The following is an 18065-nucleotide window of genomic DNA, read 5'->3' on the forward strand; positions in this document are numbered from 1 at the left end:
CAGGGGGCAGCTCTTGCATTGAGCGTCTGCCTCCTGGTATTCAGTGTGTGTCATAGCGACTGGTTGACCATTCCGTTGCTTAGGCTTTTATATATATATATATATATATATATATATATATATATTTGGAGAGAAGGAAACTGAAGCATAGAAAGGTTAAACAAGTTGCCTGAGTCATAGGGTGAGAAAGGAACACTGCTGATGATTCTGAGGCAGCATGGTTCCCAAAAAGCAGCTGAGCCTTACAGGTCTGTCATTCAGATCCATCAATAGTGGGACATTTATTTCAAGGTAGAAATAAAAAATAAAAAAAATTGTTAGCCATACATTTAGGTCTTGTAGGAATCCAAGAATAACCGAACAACTGAGCTTCTCAGAAAGAAACAGAAAAAGCTGAGCCTTGTAGAAACTATAACTGTACAGTTATGCTGCCTTGAAGGTAAAGAGTTCCAGAGACTTCACAGTAAGAATCCATGGATTAATCCATGAATCCTTATTAATGTGGCTCAGCCACTTCTGAGTCTGCTTTTCCATGTATCTTCTCCCCTTTACTCCTGCTACTTCATAAAGACTTGTCTGTGTGCATGTGTGTGTGTACATATTTGTTAATAAACACCTTTAATAAAGAATCATAACAAAATATAATGATAAACTTCCTGAGCCTCAGAAGTGAATTATTAGTAATAGCCCTGTTATAGGTCTCTGAGGTAATCCTGTATAATAAAAAACCTAATATTCTAAGTGTCCGGTTGTCCAGTCATCTGTTCAACAAATCAAAGTGTAATATGCTAATGATATGCTAAGGCTGCTCAACTGCTCACTATGATGTGCACTGACCACCAGGGGGCAGACAGTTGACAGGCTGAACAGTCTCTAATGTACACTGACCACTAGGCGGCAGATGCTCTGACTGGTAGGTTAGCTTGCTGCTGGGGTCTGGCCGATCGGAACTAAGTGGTCCCTCCCCAGCTGGCCAACTTCCTGTGTCCCTCCCCAACCCTGATCATTCACCTGTAGGGTGCCTCGGTCTCCTGCACCACAATCTGGGACCCCTCGGGATGTCAGAGAGTCAGTTTTGGCCAGATCCCACAGGCCAGGCAGAGGAACCCCGCTAGTGCACAAATTCTTGCACTGGGCCTTCAGTTAAATATAAAATAAGAATTCTTATCTGTTAATAAGGGCAGGGTAAATTATCGTCTTAAAATTATAACTTACTAGAATACCCTTTCATTAAAAAATAGGGATACATTAGACTAATTGTGTTTTTGTATTTCACTCTTCATTTTACAGATAGATTTATATCTTCCTGTGGGTTGGAAAAATCAAGAACATTTTTCTTTGCAGGATTGCATCTTCTTTAGATACATTTTGAAAGACTGTTACAGAATGTGATATGTAGTCAAAATATGGATAAAACTAGAAGCAATCACGAGGTCAAAGAAAATCCTGAGAATTTAAGATGACTTAACAATTGTACTTTGAGTAGGGAAGAACCTTAGTCCAGCTTCCTACTTGATGGGGAATCTCTTCCTTGTCATCTCTGTCAGATGCTCTAGGTGGGTGAGTCCCTAATCTTTGGAGATACATTATTATTCATGCATGAGTAGAGTCCCTAGGCATGGCCAGCAATCAGGGCCAACTGGGACCTCCCGGCTGCAGCTGGGACCTTCCTTCCCTGGTTGCTGGCTGTTGGCCAGGGCCTTCATTCTGTGCTGCCCCCTAGTGGTCAGTGCATGTCATAGTGAGCGATTGAACTAGCAGTCTCCCAATCAAACTCCTGAGGGGACACTTTGCATATTAACCATATATATATATATATATATATATATATATATATATATATATATATATATATATATATATTTACATTATATTTTGCAGAATTTGTAAGAAGATTTGTCATTATTTCATTAAAACTTCTCCCAGATATTCTGGGATAAATCAATACTTTTTAAAAATTCACTTTCCTGCCGGGACCGGTTTGGCTCAATGGGCAGAGCATCGGCTTGGGGACTGAAGGGTCCCGGGTTCGATTCCAGTCAAGGGCATGTACCTTGGTTGCGGGCATATCCCCAGTAGGGGGTATGCAAGAGGCAGCTGATCGATGACTCTCTCTCATTGATGTTTCTAACTCTCTATCTCCCTCCCTTCCTCTCTGTATAAAATCAATAAAATATATTTTTTTAAAAATTCACTTTCCTGTAAGAAATAACAAGGACAGTGAAAGATTAGTCAATCTGTTCAAATGTGCTTGGATGTGACCATCTTCCTGGTCGGCTTAGGAATAAAAATTTCTGATAACAATAAGGAAGCGAGCATCTCTGTCTTGAACAATTCAAGGTAGCCTTTCACAAACATTTACTGAGTATCTACTATGTGCCCAGGTGTTTTTCTATGCACCAGGGCTGCAGTGGTGAAGTCATACAAGAGACTTTTTCTCATGGAGTTTACATGATAAACATTTGCTGCCAAAACTGGCAAACATTCAAAGGCAGGAAAGGTAAAGTCTCTTCATGTGGATTCTTGAAGGAATGTCGATCTTTCCAAAATGTCTGTGAAAAATACTGTTTTTCTGTTGTTGAAAACAGCATCTGGAAAAGCATACCAAGTTGCTGTGAAGGCACTGATATATTCCAGCTCTAAAATTATTTCCTCTGCTCTATTCTATGCTCCTGGGAAGATCTCTATCATTTGTTAGTACAGTCCCCTTGTGGCAGACATTTTATACGATTGTTTGGGCTGCCAGTTACTAGATTTCAGTATAACTTAAGAAGCAGAACTGGGAAATTCAAAGCGACAGAAATGAATATTTTAACAGTCTGCAATAGGCTGGTAGCTAATCAGGTAAAAAAAAAAAAAAGAAAAAAAAAAAAGAAAATCAGAAACCATTTCTGACCTTTGTAGAAAAAATTTTTAACTTCCCCACATGTCAAAACTTCTTGCTCCCTATAGGTTACCCACTTGATACTGTCTTATGCTTTTGACATATTGATTACCCAATGGATATTTGTTTAATGGAGTATTTTTACTATTGATTCAAATCAAATTGTTTGCTGTTTTTCCTTATAACATGAAATTGTTAAGATATAAACAATTCAATAAAATCTTTAACTGGTGAGCTCAAACTGTAGCAATCTCTTGTGGAAGAAAAGACAATCAAAATGTTTTGCAACATGTCTCCCATTCTGAAGACAATTTTTTCATATTTTAAGATTTATAGTATTGGTTTCCCTTGCCACTGTCTGGTGGATAATGTATGACACTTCTGCTGAAAAGCCACAAATAAATGCCATTGTCTTTTCCAGGGACCCTGTGGGCTCATTTTCAAGTAGTCTATCCCCTCAAATAACAACACTTTGGAATCATCTTGCAAAATGTGGAAGTTAAAATGCCCTTCCTTTTTCTTGTGGCTCCAGCAATAGAATTTTGTAGTGATCCAAACCTTTGTTTACATATTTCTCCAACTTATAGAAGAGCTCTTTTAGGAGATAATGAATTGGATTTTTTTTAAAGGTGTAAGATTTATTCTCACAAAATACGTGCTGGTAGATACAAATTATTATAGTATTGCAATATCTTAAAATACCATTAGGTTAAAGATGCATTTAGGTTTAAAAATGATTGGTCTTGTCTACAAATAATCTTTCCTTCCAATCTTAATCTTCTTTATTGATTTCTCAATATCACATAGTTAAGAAAATAAGCATTTTATGTATGTAACACTTCAAGTTTTAGTAACAATCAGAACAACTAGTACATTCTTGAACTGAGGTTCAGTGCAATAAATACTATCATTTGCAGCATCTAAGCATTTTATATATACAGGGTGCCCCTCAAAAATGTGTACACACTGTAACAGCTGACAGCTCAATGTTGAAAATGAAATGTATTTTAATAAACATTGCCTTCATAATTATCAAAGTGTGTATATATTGTACATTTTTGGGGACACCTATATGTAAAATACATTTTATTTTCAACATTGAGCTATCATCTCTTAAAGTGTGTATACATTTATTTGGGATACCCTGTTTGTGCACATATATGCACATGTATATACAAATATGCACACGAGTATACAAACGTGTGTGTACATGTATGTGCATCTGTGTGTAAATATAGGTATATGTATATAGAATTATTAGAAAAATTGAACACATTTATTTTTCTTTTTAACCAAAGCAAATGATAGTTAATTAACCAAATGCTTGTTCTTTGCTGGCCATAAACAGGTGATAATTTTGATGCCTGTACTGAAAAAGTTAGATTCTTTGTAGAATTTATCAAATTCATACTTATAATTTCTCTCTGTGTGTCTTTAGCAAGTTCCCTTAGTGCCAGGACCTAGTAGACATAGTTTTTGTTGAATGCATGGTTGTATAAATATTTTAAAACATTATTTGCAGCATGAATCTTTACTTGCTTGAATTACATTGTTTATATTAATCAAGGTCATTTATTTATACCAATACAGATGTTTACAAAAGTTTCACATGTATTTTGCAGCCAAGATTGGGCTGAAATAATAATTTCACATGCTGGAACTTGTAATTCAGGTATCAGTGTTTTTTAAGACCCATTAAGTTGTTATTGCATTGGGAAATTATATAGTTTTAGTAAACTAAATATTAATCTCATAAAACATCTTGAAACTATTAGATTATTAATGAAGTCTGCAAAAACACAAGGAAAATATTTACATTATTAAATGAAGGTATAATATGAAGCAATTATATTACTAAATGTAAAATGTAAGCTATAAATCTTATGTTTCAGACTATAAATATGACAATATTAAATGCATATTCCATATATGTTTAAAACAGGACTAGACCTATCTATATACACTGAGTGGCCAGATTATTATGATCTCTGAACACATAATAATCTGGCCACTCAGTGTATATCCTATATAATAAAAGGCTAATATGCAAATTGTCCCCTCTACCAGGAGCTTGACCAGCAGGCAGGCTGGCCAACTGCCCATGTCCCCTCCCCCTGGCCAGACTGGCCAGACCCCACCCATGCATGAATTCATGCACTGGGCCTCTAATATAAATGTACTGAGTGGCCAGATTAGTATGTGTTCAGAGATCATAGTAATCTGGCCACTCAGTGTATATAAAAGGCTAATATGCAAAGTGTCCCCTCCGGAGTTTGACTGGGAGTTCAGTTACTTGCTATGATGTGCACTAATCACCAGGAGGCAGCTGGAATGAAGGAAGCCCCAGCTGGCAGCTGGGGAAGGGAGGCTCCAATTGGCCCTGATCACTGGTCAGGCCTAGGGACCCTAACCGTGCATGAATTTCATGCACTGGTCCTCTTGTGTATAATAAAAAGACAATGCAGAAACAATAAAATGGTTATATTTTGGTATTGGTGCAATAAATTACAATTTGTTACTTGTTTATATTTTCCAGTACATTTTTAAAAAATTGTATTTTTTTTCCAAAATGTACTTATAGGATGAAACAGATTTGACTCTTCCTCCATTAATCTTTACTCCAACTTTGAAATAACCTTCTATGTTTGAGCTCTTAAGATAGTTTTTATTTTAATAGCTTCAGATTCTTTCACACTATTAATAAATACATTACATATGTCTATATATTCAAGCACACATACCTCTCTCCAAATGCCACACCCAGTGTGCAAGTTTGCCGACTTCAGAGACTTGCTTGGAGCCCAGTTATGGTCTCTAAGATACACACATTCATCTTATCACAATAATAGAGTCCTTACCAGCTGCAGGTCGGGGTTTCTTACTAAGGCATCTGGGACTGTCCTCAGGATTCCCATCGTCCCCTCGAAAAACCCAGGCTGCTGAATGGAAAGTCTCCGTGTAGAAACCTTTTTCCTCCATATCAGCTCGAAAGCCAAGGTCCACAGAAAGGCTGTCTTCTGAGATGACTGAGGAGCAGAAAAGGTGGCATCATGAGTTGTGCTCTGGTAAGAAAGTGAATACACTCTTATGGCCACGGTGAGAAAACAGCTCATGAAGGTGTGCAGGGGGAAACCTGTGCTAAAGGAAGAATATGACCCTTGAAACAAGTAGCTAAGCTGCAGAGACACTTCTCTGGGGAAGAACTTACATAATCTGAAAATATCATAAATAAAGCAGGCATTCCTCGAGGACCTATGCTGTGGGAATCAGCAGACTACAGACAGCACAATAAATCTTTGTGTGTGTGTGTGTGTGTGTGTGTGTGTGTGTGTGTGAAAAAACTATGGGAAAAAACAATTGTTGTTGAGACATATATTAGTATTTAGGGATCAAGAGAAAACCACATAAGGCTGAGAGTTAGCTTTAGAATTCCTTTCAATATATGTATTTAGATATCATAATAATCTGGCCACTCAGTGTATGTAAAAGCCTAATATGCAAAGTGTCTCCTCAGGAGGTTGACCAGCTGGGAGTTCGATCACTCACTATGATGTGCGCTCACCACCAGGGGTGACGCAGAATGAAGGAAGGCCCTGGCTGTCAGCTGGCAACCGCTAGGTACCCCACCCATGCACAAACTTTGTGCACTGGGCCTCCAGTATTATAATAATTTACAAACCCGTCTTTTTTAGCTTTAAATCTAATCCAAACTGCTTTCATACATAGCAGTTGCTAAAGTTACAGAAGCCCCAAAGGCATTTAAAACAACTTCCCTTGTTTGATTTATCTTCTATATCCTTGGCCTTAAATATTCAGTTACATTTTAATATTTATGGCCATAATGTACATACATTCCTGGGCCCTGGATTTATCATTACTTCCCCCCGCCTCCCCTGAGCAGTAGCTGTCCATGGTGGCTATGTAATCATCCCCTATTATGTTAAGGTCTGAGGGTGGGCCTTTAAATTACAGTGATCTTTGTTTTTAACAGCATGCGCGGGACTATTAAAATAGCTCACTATTTACAAGCAGATTTGATTATGTGGATGAGCAGTTCTCTGTTCATTCAGTTACCAAGACAGAGCTAATCAGCATCCTCTTACATAAACTGAGACATAAAACCTGTGTTAAAGTCCAGTGAAGCAGCAAACCACACACCTGCTGCAGCTTTGAACGGCTAGATTTCTCAACAACTGTCCCTGGGGACCTTTGAGCCAGGTAGGAAACATACCCAAACATGACTTTGCCACCAAAATTTGGCTTGCTAGATGAGCCTATGAATAAATGAAACCGTAACACAATGAGCTCTTAAATATGTTGGCATTGCTGAAATTGCATTTGTATTTCTGTGCTCTTGAAAACTTGAAATACTTCCCTTATTTTTGATGTCTTTAGACATTCTCACTCTTGTTCATTCCACTGTACTACTTGAGGATAATAAAAATGGTATCTGATTAAGGGAGACCCTGTTTGGACTTTCCCAGAAAGAAAGCATGATCAGATTTGAATAATCTAACTAGAAGCAGCGAATTGTTGTGTTCAATGGCGTAGACTCTGGTCAGGGTGTCTGGGTTTGCACTATTAACTATGGCCAAGTGACATTAGGCAAGCCATTTCTCTCCATGACTCAGATCCCTCATCTGGTAAAGTTAGGATTAAAACTATAGTACTTAGTTCATAGTGCTATTGGGAGAATTAAAAGCTAACCTATATAATAAAGAGGTAATATACTAATTGACCCTCACACTGTTGCAAAGATGGCTTGCCAACAGCCAATAAGTAGGGAATATGCTAATTGACTGCCACGCCCTCAAAGATGGTGGCACCCACAGCCATAAGATGGTGGTGCTCAGTCCCCTCAGCCCTGTTGGGGTGGCAGGTGGGCTCGGCCATTCCATGCACCTGCCTGCAGAGTCTCCCAGTCCCTTCAGCCCCCCAGCCACACAGGGCTGGCCCGAGGCTCAGGTACCTAGGGCCGGGCCAAGGCTTGTGCTTCTGGCAGTGGCAGCAGCAGAGGTGTGATGGGGCATTGCCTTCCCTTGATCACCATGTCACCTCCTGCCCCTGAGGGCTCCTGGACTGTGAGAGGGGGCAAGCCAGGCTGAGGGACCCCCCTCCAGTGCATGAATTTTCATGCATTGGGCCTCTAGTTGTATTATAAAATTTGAAAGAATAAGCACACTGTAAATTTTAGTTCTTATTGTTAGAAATTAAAGTTCTTTTGCCTGCCTTCCTTTCCTTCTCTGTCTCCCCACCCCACACTCCTGCTTTCTTTTTTCTATGCAAACTAATATTTGAAAATACATTTCCATAATAATTTTTACAGCTGAAATAAAAAAAAAATCCTCTCAAGCAGCCTCACACAGTTAAACCCAAATTCTTACCACAGCTGTTGGTGACACTGGAGTCATTTGAGAATCTAAAAATCAGAGCCTGCAAGCCCTTCTGACTTCAGTTTGCTGCCTTCGGGTTATTGACCTGGTGAGCCTGAGTCAGCACTCCCCACAGCATAGATGGATTGATCAGCCGTGCCTACATACATAAATGTGTCATTCCTAATGTCTTTCCCAGTTATCATGGAGCAAGTCAGAGCAGAGTAAGATTAACAGACTGAACAGCACCAGCTGTAATGATGCTCGATAAAGCTGTCAGGTTCCAAGTCACGGATTAGTAGCATATCCTGACTCTATAAATGAGATAAAATTTAAACCACACATTAAACAATGCTAGCTCCAGCAGCTTTTAGCAAAGTGCAGCCTCTCCTGAAAAGCTGCCGAAGAAATGCAGCATGCCTCTTGTGTCTGGGGCTTAGATAAACTGCAAAATAAAATAGCAGATGGTTCCGTTCCCATAAGTCCTACGTAAAACAAATTGTTAGTATAAATTTTCATTAAAAACAGAAGTCATCGCAAAGAAAACACAATCATTATTTTAATCAACAGGATTGTGTTACTTTGGCCTGAAATTGGAATTGGTGCAAGTTATCCAGCTGATTCCAGGAGTGGTTTCAAGCGGGCACTGATCAATGTTTAACCTTAGAGTTCCCGAAAGGAAGGTAAAAAAGCCCTGGTGTGTAGTGCTTTGCCAGTTTCTGTGGTACATCCTCCTACCATGGCCCATTTCAAGCTACCAACCCGATGCTACTGAATTGTAGTGTCAGCAAAAAAAAAAAAAAAAAAAATGTGCAATGTTGGCTACCGTGAACTACTGTGGGCTGATTCTTGCACACCTACACTTATGTCAAGAAAAGCAGTCCTAACTGGTTTGGCTCCACAGAATGCTGGCCTGCAGACTCACGGGCCCCGGGTTCGATTCCAGTCAAGGGCATGTACTTTGGTTGTGGGCACATCCACAGTAGGTGGTGTGCAGGAGGCAGCTTATTAATGCTTCTCTCTCATCAATGTTTTTAACTCTCTCCTTCTTTCTTCCTCTCTGTAAAAAAAAAAAAAAAAAAAAATCAGTAAAATATATTTTAAAAAAGGAAAAAAGAAATGCAGAACAGACATGAATGTCTAAGAGCACTAGTAGTGGCAGACTTGTCCATGAAACAAAGGATGAGATGGACTTAAATGGTCCAGAAAGCTGACAGATTCTGTGAACTAGAAAGAACTGGTCCTGGAGGAGGAAGAACTGAAAGCATGGGGAAATGGTCCTTTTCTCTATGCCACCAGAAGATCATCCTAGGCTAATCAGACTAAACAAAGCTTCCGTTCAAATCCAACTTTTTAGTTTAAATCAGTCATAAATAGTAATAATGGAAGCTATTGCCATGTACAATAAAAATTTTACTTCTGCTTTTCTAATTTATCATCAGACTGTTATTCCCTCGGATCCTTCCTTCTTAGTTTGTAAAATGGCTTAATTCAGATTATTGTAGGGTTGGTTAATTGTTGAACACTTTGATAATTTTGTTTACATAAGTTTGGAGGTATGAAGTGCAGTTGAATTGTCTGCAGTATTCAGGAGAGGAATTTCAAAGGTCCAAGGAAAAGCCCAGAAAGGAGAAAATAGAACTCGAGGAATCCGGGTGTCAGTATGAGGAAAGCATGGCTATGAAAGGCCCCCCCTTGGGTGCCTGAAGCGCTGCCCAGGGACCTGTGAAGTATGTGGCATCAAAAAAAGGTTTCAAAGTTGTTTGCTGTGGAGTGTGTGATATATGTCCTCCGGAACCTCTCCTTTTGATGTTTTCAGGAGATCTCTGTCGTTCTGACTACTGCTTTTGTGCAAGTATTTTTTGGGGGTAGGGCCCAGAATAGTAGGGCTAATGGCTATTGTATCTGACTTACATGCAAAACACAAGATTTGTATCCTTCAATGAAAGACAGAAAATCTCCAGACTGCAAGTTTATCAAACAAAAGATCAGGAAACACACGAATGGCACTTCTAGAATATTGCTGTCTAGGAAATCCAGTTTGGGGAATCCATCTTAGAGAAGTTTCAACTACTTATTTACCTCATGACAGGAAGTTTTGAGTACACTGAGAACAAAACCTCTAATTCTCGATAAAATAAACTTTGCCCCCACCCCCTCCCCCCTCCTGCCTCCCTATCCCCCAAACATTACCAATGCTCTGTGGAGGGGAGTCCTCTCTTATCTCTGAAAGCAATGAACCATTCTGTCTGCACACTGGTGCAGTGTTGGTGATGTCTGGTCATCGCTGTAATATTAAAATAGAGCGCAGGGGTGGCATAGTCTGTCTGTGCACAAAATAGATGCCACCCTCAAATGAGCAGTTTACAGACAATAAAAATACTGACGTGTGGAGAAGATGGAAGGAAATCAGGTGTGATATAGTAAATTTAAGACTAGTCCATTTAACACTGAAAAGGTAAGGGGAGGGAGCAGGCACCAATGACCAGAACCAGAACCACAGAAGGCAGTGTGGAGGGGGCATCTACAGCAGTGCGGCTTTTAAGGACACAAACAGCCCTTGACACACCACAGGGAGAGGTCTGAGGCCAACTCCGACTTTATTGAGGATTAGAAATTGGGTTTAAGGCAGGTCTTTCAAAGTGAGACCTTGATTAGGACTGAGTCAGAATCACGAATTACAGACATGGCAAGGTGAGGCTTTTGGAGTTTTCAAAGAGACTACGAAAATAAACTATCTGTTGATGTTTTCTATTGCAAATCTGATGGTTTTGGGGGAGGGAGAGTTTCTGTAATGAACAATACAAATATTTGCCTGGTCAAGAGCCTCCTGGAAAGTCAAGTTGTGTTGATAAAAGTCTTGGGATAAGGCCATGCGATGTAGCCTAAGATCTGTGGAAATAGGTGGTTCTGGGCCTCAGTGCCAAGTCCTCACTCTCCTCGCTCCCTCCCCTCCAGCTCCTGCTGATCTTCCCTATTGATTAAGCCCAACAGGAAGCCAGAGGACAAATTGTCCCCTTGAAATAGTCCATAGAGGTAAGACTCCTGGGGCAGGAAGTGAAAAAGCAAGTTACATGGGCAAAGGGAAGCTCTTTGCTAGTGTGGGTTGGAGATAGTGGAATAAGTACCCATGTCCATTTGATAGGAATGCTAGAAAACATATATGTGGAGAGGTCCTAAGTCCTATAGGTTCAGTAAGTCATTGCATTTCTTTTGGTTTTGGAGAAGAAAGTAATTGTCTACTCACTGGATCCTTCCGTGATGTTGCTGGCGAATGAACTTGCCCCTGCTGAGCTGCTGCTTTTGCAGCCTTTGAATTGCTGCCTCCTCCTGGCCCACTGGTCTATTGCTTCCTCCTGGGAAACATCACTGGCCCTTGTTCCTCTTGGAGGCAATTCCTGGGATGACTTGAGGAGGCTACTTATTTGCAAATTCCAATCTAGATTAAACCACATTATATATGAAAAGGTAGAATTTAAAATATTCTGATATTTAAAACAGAGCAACTGGAGACTAGAGTAGAATTAGAATAATTTCGTTTACCTTCTTCATGATTCACTTTCTAAACTTGTATTGCTTAAAAAAGAAGAATCATATAATTGAAAAATCGAGTTATATAGGAAAGGGGGATCACCACGCATTGCCTCAGTTGGATTCAATTCAACAGATATTTCTTGGGCAGCAGTAGTATACAAAATGCTATGTTAATTAGTTACTCCGGAGGAGCAAAGTGCAAATAAATTGTTAATTATGTCCTCTGAATTCTCAATAAGAAGACAAGATATTATTACCCGAATTTGTTATATTATAATCTAGATAAATTTACTATTGAACTCCAGTCCTTAATGGTTTGACTTCCATGAATCACATGAATAAAAATTTCGTGATACTTTTCTTGCTACATGTGTTGGCTCAAAATGAGAAAAAGAGGGAAAAAGGCCAGAGTGCAAGAAAGTCTTGACAGTTTTATATTTGAATAAATAGCTTAACAACGTTTAAATAAATATCAATTATAACTTTAAAACTTCTGCCTTCTGTCCTCAGAAGCTGAGAGGCTGTGTATTAATGAAAATAAAGAAAATTATAAATAAACTAATTGTAATACAAGCAAATTTTAAGAAAATAACTAAAAGGCTGAAATAAAAGCAGGCAAATAGTGGAGCATGTAATACCTAGAAAATAATTTGATAGGTTAGGATTGGTTAAAATTTTACTTGCTGTAACTTTTTGGTACTATATGAAAAGGTAAACTTAAAAACAAAACAAAACAAAACAAAACAAAACAAAAACCCCAACTCTTAGCCTTTACTTTTATTCTATTCCCAGGAGCAAAGGAGTTTTTAAAGCTGGATCTTTATAAATTAAACTCTAAAATTAAACTCAGTATCAAAGTTTGTTCCCAGGACTATTTAAATAATAAATAGGATATATCCATGAATAAATCATCTTCTTTATTTTAATGTGTAACTATTAGTGATCCATTTGCATAATAATGTAAATTTCGCTTGGCAGGGCTAAAGACACAGAAGGGAGGGAAAGTCATTATCTAGTCCTCTAATTTTCCAAAGCTCTGCTGTTGACTCCTACCTCTTCTCTAGAAAGAAACAGGGTGCCAGAAAAATGACATTCATTCTGTAATAGTTATTACTGTTTCCACTGTAATTGAATACTTCAATCTGATAGTGAATTGATTCTATATCTATTTTCTACTTTGCTGGTTACTTGGTCTACAGCTATAAACAAGATGACTTTTTATCCTCTGGAACTTTACAGAGCAGTGGAACTTTAAAAAATGCCACAGAACTGGCCTCTGGCCATTTTTTCCAATGTCCCTGTAGTTTTGCTATTTGTAGAGATAGAGAGTCCAGGTTGATTCTGAAGGCATCCGTGAGAAGGATAATTTTCTAATGTCAAATATTTTACATTTAAAATTGATTGTTTTCTGAAATTAATGGGGGAAAAAAGTCTGATGGGCCTAGGAAAGTGTGTGATGGAAATATGACCCTGGGATGGGGTGGGAGAAGCTTTTGCCTAGGATATATGCTTATATACTCACTTTAGAAGAAAATATGTGCCCTGCAGTATGTCTCATAGTTTGATCTGAGAACCTCTTGTAATGCCCACTGGGTGCAAAGCACTCCCATTGTCCTGCTTGTTCCTTGTAGAATCTCAGGTTTGCAAAAATGTAGAAGGTAATTCGGTCCTTTATATGCTTAAAACTTCTAAAAGATTTTGAAGTAGTCATTCAGTCTAAGCTTGGACACTTTCCAGACTCAAATTTGCTACCTATTTACTACTTAAATCAGCATAACCCTTGAATACCTCAAGCTGATAGTGAATTGATTCTATATCTTAGTAACCTACATTCACATTCAACTCTTTTCCTCATCATAAATACCCAATAGACGTTTATTTAGCCATTCTAAGAATCAGACAGTTTGCTTGGAGCTAGAATGAAGACACTCAGGTTTCTTGAAGGACTCTGTTAAAATACACACTGTCACTATGTAGACATAATATGCTAATTCATTAAAGAACACACTAATATCTTATCAAGCATGAGTGAGAGAGTAGAAAGCTACCACTGTGAAAGCCGGGGGTAGGCCTGGAAAGTGAGTTGGAAGCCAGGGAGAGGAAATTGCAGATCTGGGAAGAGCCTGACTTGGAAAACAGCACAGGCATTGCGGCTGGACCCTGGGCCTTGGACGCTGGACCCTGGGCCTTGGACGCTGGCCCTGCTCATCAACTGAGAAATGTTGAAATGAACATGAGAGTGGAAAGTTCCCCATTATTTCTCACCGGCAGATAATTGAAAATTATCTCAACAGTTGTATTCTGCTATTTAAAAAGAAATCATTTTAAAATTCATTTTTCTATCCCTAGAGATTGGTGCAGACTTCAGGACCATGACCTTTCTCAGAGCTGCAATGCTCTACATCTTTTTGCCTTGGTGTGGGTTTTTGGGATATTAGGGGGCACAGGGAAATAGAATATCTTACATAACACATGCAAGTTTTATGCCATCTTACATACAAAGGACTATTTAATTTTAAGTATTTCTATGCCATGTAAAATATCATATAATCCTTCTCGTTATCTGTTATTCTCTCAGAGAAGCCTAGTGTTGTTTTACTCATTAAATTTTTTTTTTATGACAGAATTTCTGGGTTGGGGGGGGGGGGCAAAGATTTTTAAATATATATTTCAGTCCATTTAAAGTTGAAAAACAAGTCCCTGAGAAACCTCTTTTCCTCTGACCTGACAGAGGAAAACCCAAAATTCAGTTTTGAGGGGTCTAGGCTGGTATCCCTTTCCTTTTGCCACTGGCTTTTCTACCTTCCATTGCATGCCCATCCCTACCCTCTCTTGTTTATCTAGTTCATATGCCACAGATTTTTTTAGTCTGTACCATCTTCTAAGTCATGTACTGTAGAGAGTTAAATATATTAAAAATCCAGATCTCTAGTTATCTTGAAAAAGCAAAAAGCTTGGCTGTATTGGACCTGCATTCTTATGCTTCGGGACAGTGCTCCTTCTAGTTTACCATCACTTCATTATTTCTCACAGGCAGCCTGCTTTACTCATTTACCTTATGTCCCTGGCCCCAGTAGGCAAATCCAAACTGGGGCCTCTAATCTAGTTAGTTTCCAAAGGCACACACATGTGTGGAGGGAATTATGTAAATGTTATAATCAGCACTCATGTCAGGGATTCTTAATCTGAGGTACGCAGCTAGACTTTGAGGAGTTGAAGGACCCCTTTGAAAATACAGGCATAAGTTTGTATTTATATAAAATTTATAATTTTCTGGTGAAACAATACAAAGATGTCCCAGTTTCTCAAAGCAATCTACACCCTTGAAAAAATTTGAAAATCTTGGCCTGATGTATCAATAGTATGATGAAAATAGTATTGAATAAAGTATAAAAATACTTATAGCTCTAGGAGAGTCAAAGCCATGAAAGTTTATAGATTCAAATATCTTTTATTATAAATATTTAAGTTTCTCTACCATTTTCATGCTTTTTTTTTTAGTTTTGTATGTAAATAGCATTTTGCACTAAGAAGCCTATGCGACTTCCCTGAATTCATTCTTTTATTCAATCAATACCCATTGACTGTCTCCACTACAGGACAGGCACTGTTCTGGTGCTGTGGATAAAGCAATGATTAAATCAGAAAAATTTCATACCTCCATTCTAGTGGGAGAAGATAGAACAATAATAAAACCACACACAAAACCAGTAAAATATACATGGCATATTAGAAAATGAAAAGTGCTATGTGCTATTGTAGAAAAGTGCTAAAACATGGGAAAGAGATAGCATATGCTTGGGTTGTGATAGAGAGGGCTCAGATTGCAGTTTTAAATTGAATGGGCTGAGAATGCTTCACTAAGAAGGTATCACGCTAGCAAAAATTTGGAGTGATGAAAGTGAACCACATGGGCATATGGAAGAAAGTGATTCAGTTAGAGGGAGCAGCTCAAGCAAAGGACTAATGAGAGAGATTGTCTGATAGGTTCTAGCAACTCCAGGAAGTCAGTGTTGCTGGAATGGAGTAATGGGGGAAGAGGAGTTACAGAAACAGCCTTTGGATGAATCACAGTAACATAGGGAACCTGTAGCTGCAATTGTTCATCAGTTGAGACCATTTCAAAGCCCATTGAAGTGCAATATCAGCTTTGGGAGGATTCTGACTTGAATGACCAGTTTTCTTAAGGAAATATGCCTTGCTGGGAGAGGCAGTCCAAGAGGAGGCATATGAGAAGGATAGACATCTAGGTGAGCAGATGTCTGCTCTAAAAGACACAAGTGCTCTTATCGCAGGTCTGCTTCTTAAAGACCTAAATAATTGTGGACTGAACCCAATGCTGGGATGAATTCCATTCACTTGGTATGTGGAGGTATGTTGGCACTGGGAAGCAGTTATGTAACTGACAGATCTTTGCCTTAGGCTGCTCATCTTAAACTGGTGACTGTATAGGTTTTGTGTTGTTTTAGGGCATTTATTCTCCATACAGCAAACTCCACATTTTATGCCAACATTTATGTAATTGTCCTTTTTATACTTTTACTTTAACTTCTCAAGTTTTTAAATTCTATTTAAAAATTAGGAATTGAACAACATCGAAGAAAAGATGGCTTCCCAAAGTTTCATCATTCCAAATTCCATTTTTGGACAAGTTAGGAATGTTACTGGCAGTATACAATTTTTATCTGTTCAAGATATGGTTTAATATACAATGTGTCATAATGCTGACACTAAATATAAAATATTTTGGACTTACTGAGAAAAACAACAGGGGCTCTTTAATGAAGTGACCAAAATGGTACAGCATGGACCCAAGATTGAAAGCAGACAGGCGGTATTATGTACTTAGGAAAGAGCTTCCATCTTAGTCCTCTGGAGGCCTGGAGAGTTTCTGGGTTTTATCAATGGTTTGAGCAGGGCCAACCAATGCACAAGGGAGGTCAGAGGTCTGCTTGAGTTGGGAGGCCCCAGGGACAGCGGGGTCAGGATTAGCCATAGCTATTTCTGGTTTGTGTCCTTTGCTTCAATTACTATTCCACACGGCCTCCTGGGACATGTACACCACGCTTCTGCAACACCACAGCAAGCTTAAAAACACATTTTGTCGCAAACACATTTCTCCTATTCTTCTAAACATGCTTAGCTTGCAAGAAGAAAAGAAATGGTGGATTTTTTTTTTTTTTTTTTTAAAGAGTGGCAAAAGGCTAATGCCTCCAACAAAATTGATTTGGCAATACATCAACCTTTTAAAGAGAGATTGATTTTTTTTTCCTTTATATTAAACTGTAGCCTTGGTAATTTTGTTATGCACTTTTATGGGTGGGGTGGTTGATATATGCTTGCCCATAATCATTTAACTCTAAAATACTCAATAGATCTTCAGCAATAAAGAAAAAAAATATTCAAAGCAATAAAAAAAAAAAAGCCCTCAACGTTAAGACTTTCCAAAGCTCAGCCATGTAAAAATAAAAGATTCTGTGTAGCACTGTACCTTCCCAAGCCTTCCTCTTCCGAGGGGAAAGCAGTATGTCCGTTTGGTGACAGTAAGTTTCCTTTTTATCTCCTTCAGCATTTGGCCTTATGGGTATGATGCTTTGGCACTCCGCTGCCTCCTGTGTAAAGCTGGCGAGTCCCAGGTTTATTTCATCTCGCGCACTGTATTGGTCTGCATCGCTGGTCAGTGGCTTCTCAATGAGAAACCAATTATCTGCAGCACGCACTGCAGAGTTAAACTCAGCAGTGTTCGGTGGAAATTTCATTTGAAAGCAGACTTCATCACGATTCTCATTTGATAGGTCTTCAAATTCTCTGTGGCATGCATTCTTGACCGCTGGCCTTATGAGGAACGTGTCTTTTTCAACATTTCCCCCAATGCTGGGTGACTCTTTAAGGAGTCTTATTCCCATTCGACAATTGAAATCAACCATGCTTTCTCTATCATTTTGAATAATTAACCTTTGCTCTAACTCATCAGTTATTGAGGTCAAGACTGCCATTTCTGTATGGCTGGGGGCTGCCCTCTCAGCAGGACTAGCCTGGGACCCTGTTTGACTCCATCCCACAGAGCTCCCAGCAGCAAGCCCGCCGGAGGACGCAGGGCTGAGACTCGGACACTGAGTACTCTTCATTTCCAGTAGTTGCTGCATGTTTGTATCAGATTCGCTGTGTAAAGTGGCTTTTTTGAAGTCTCTGCTGGTCCCATCAGCGTGCTCTTCTTCGTGGTCTATTACCCTTTCAGCACAGTGTCCAGAGGAAAATGCATCCCCAGGGGTTTC

The 18065-nt window shown here is 39.0% G+C and overlaps 1 protein-coding gene across 1 annotated transcript in view; it reads right to left on the bottom strand.

The window, feature by feature from the left end:
- Positions 1-17852, bottom strand: part of LOC118703645 — an 88336-nt gene extending 70484 nt beyond the window's left edge. The window contains exons 1-3 of the mRNA XM_045571816.1: positions 17282-17852; positions 11504-11695; positions 5743-5910 (exon numbers count right to left, since the gene is read on the bottom strand). Of these exons, the coding sequence (XP_045427772.1) occupies positions 5743-5910; positions 11504-11695; positions 17282-17786 (865 nt within the window). The 5' untranslated portion in view covers positions 17787-17852. The remainder of the gene's footprint in view (positions 1-5742; positions 5911-11503; positions 11696-17281) is intronic.
- Positions 17853-18065: the final 213 nt, after the last annotated feature.

This window comes from Pipistrellus kuhlii, unplaced genomic scaffold (assembly GCF_014108245.1).
Source record: "Pipistrellus kuhlii isolate mPipKuh1 unplaced genomic scaffold, mPipKuh1.p scaffold_m20_p_4, whole genome shotgun sequence".
Taxonomy (NCBI): domain Eukaryota; kingdom Metazoa; phylum Chordata; class Mammalia; order Chiroptera; family Vespertilionidae; genus Pipistrellus; species Pipistrellus kuhlii.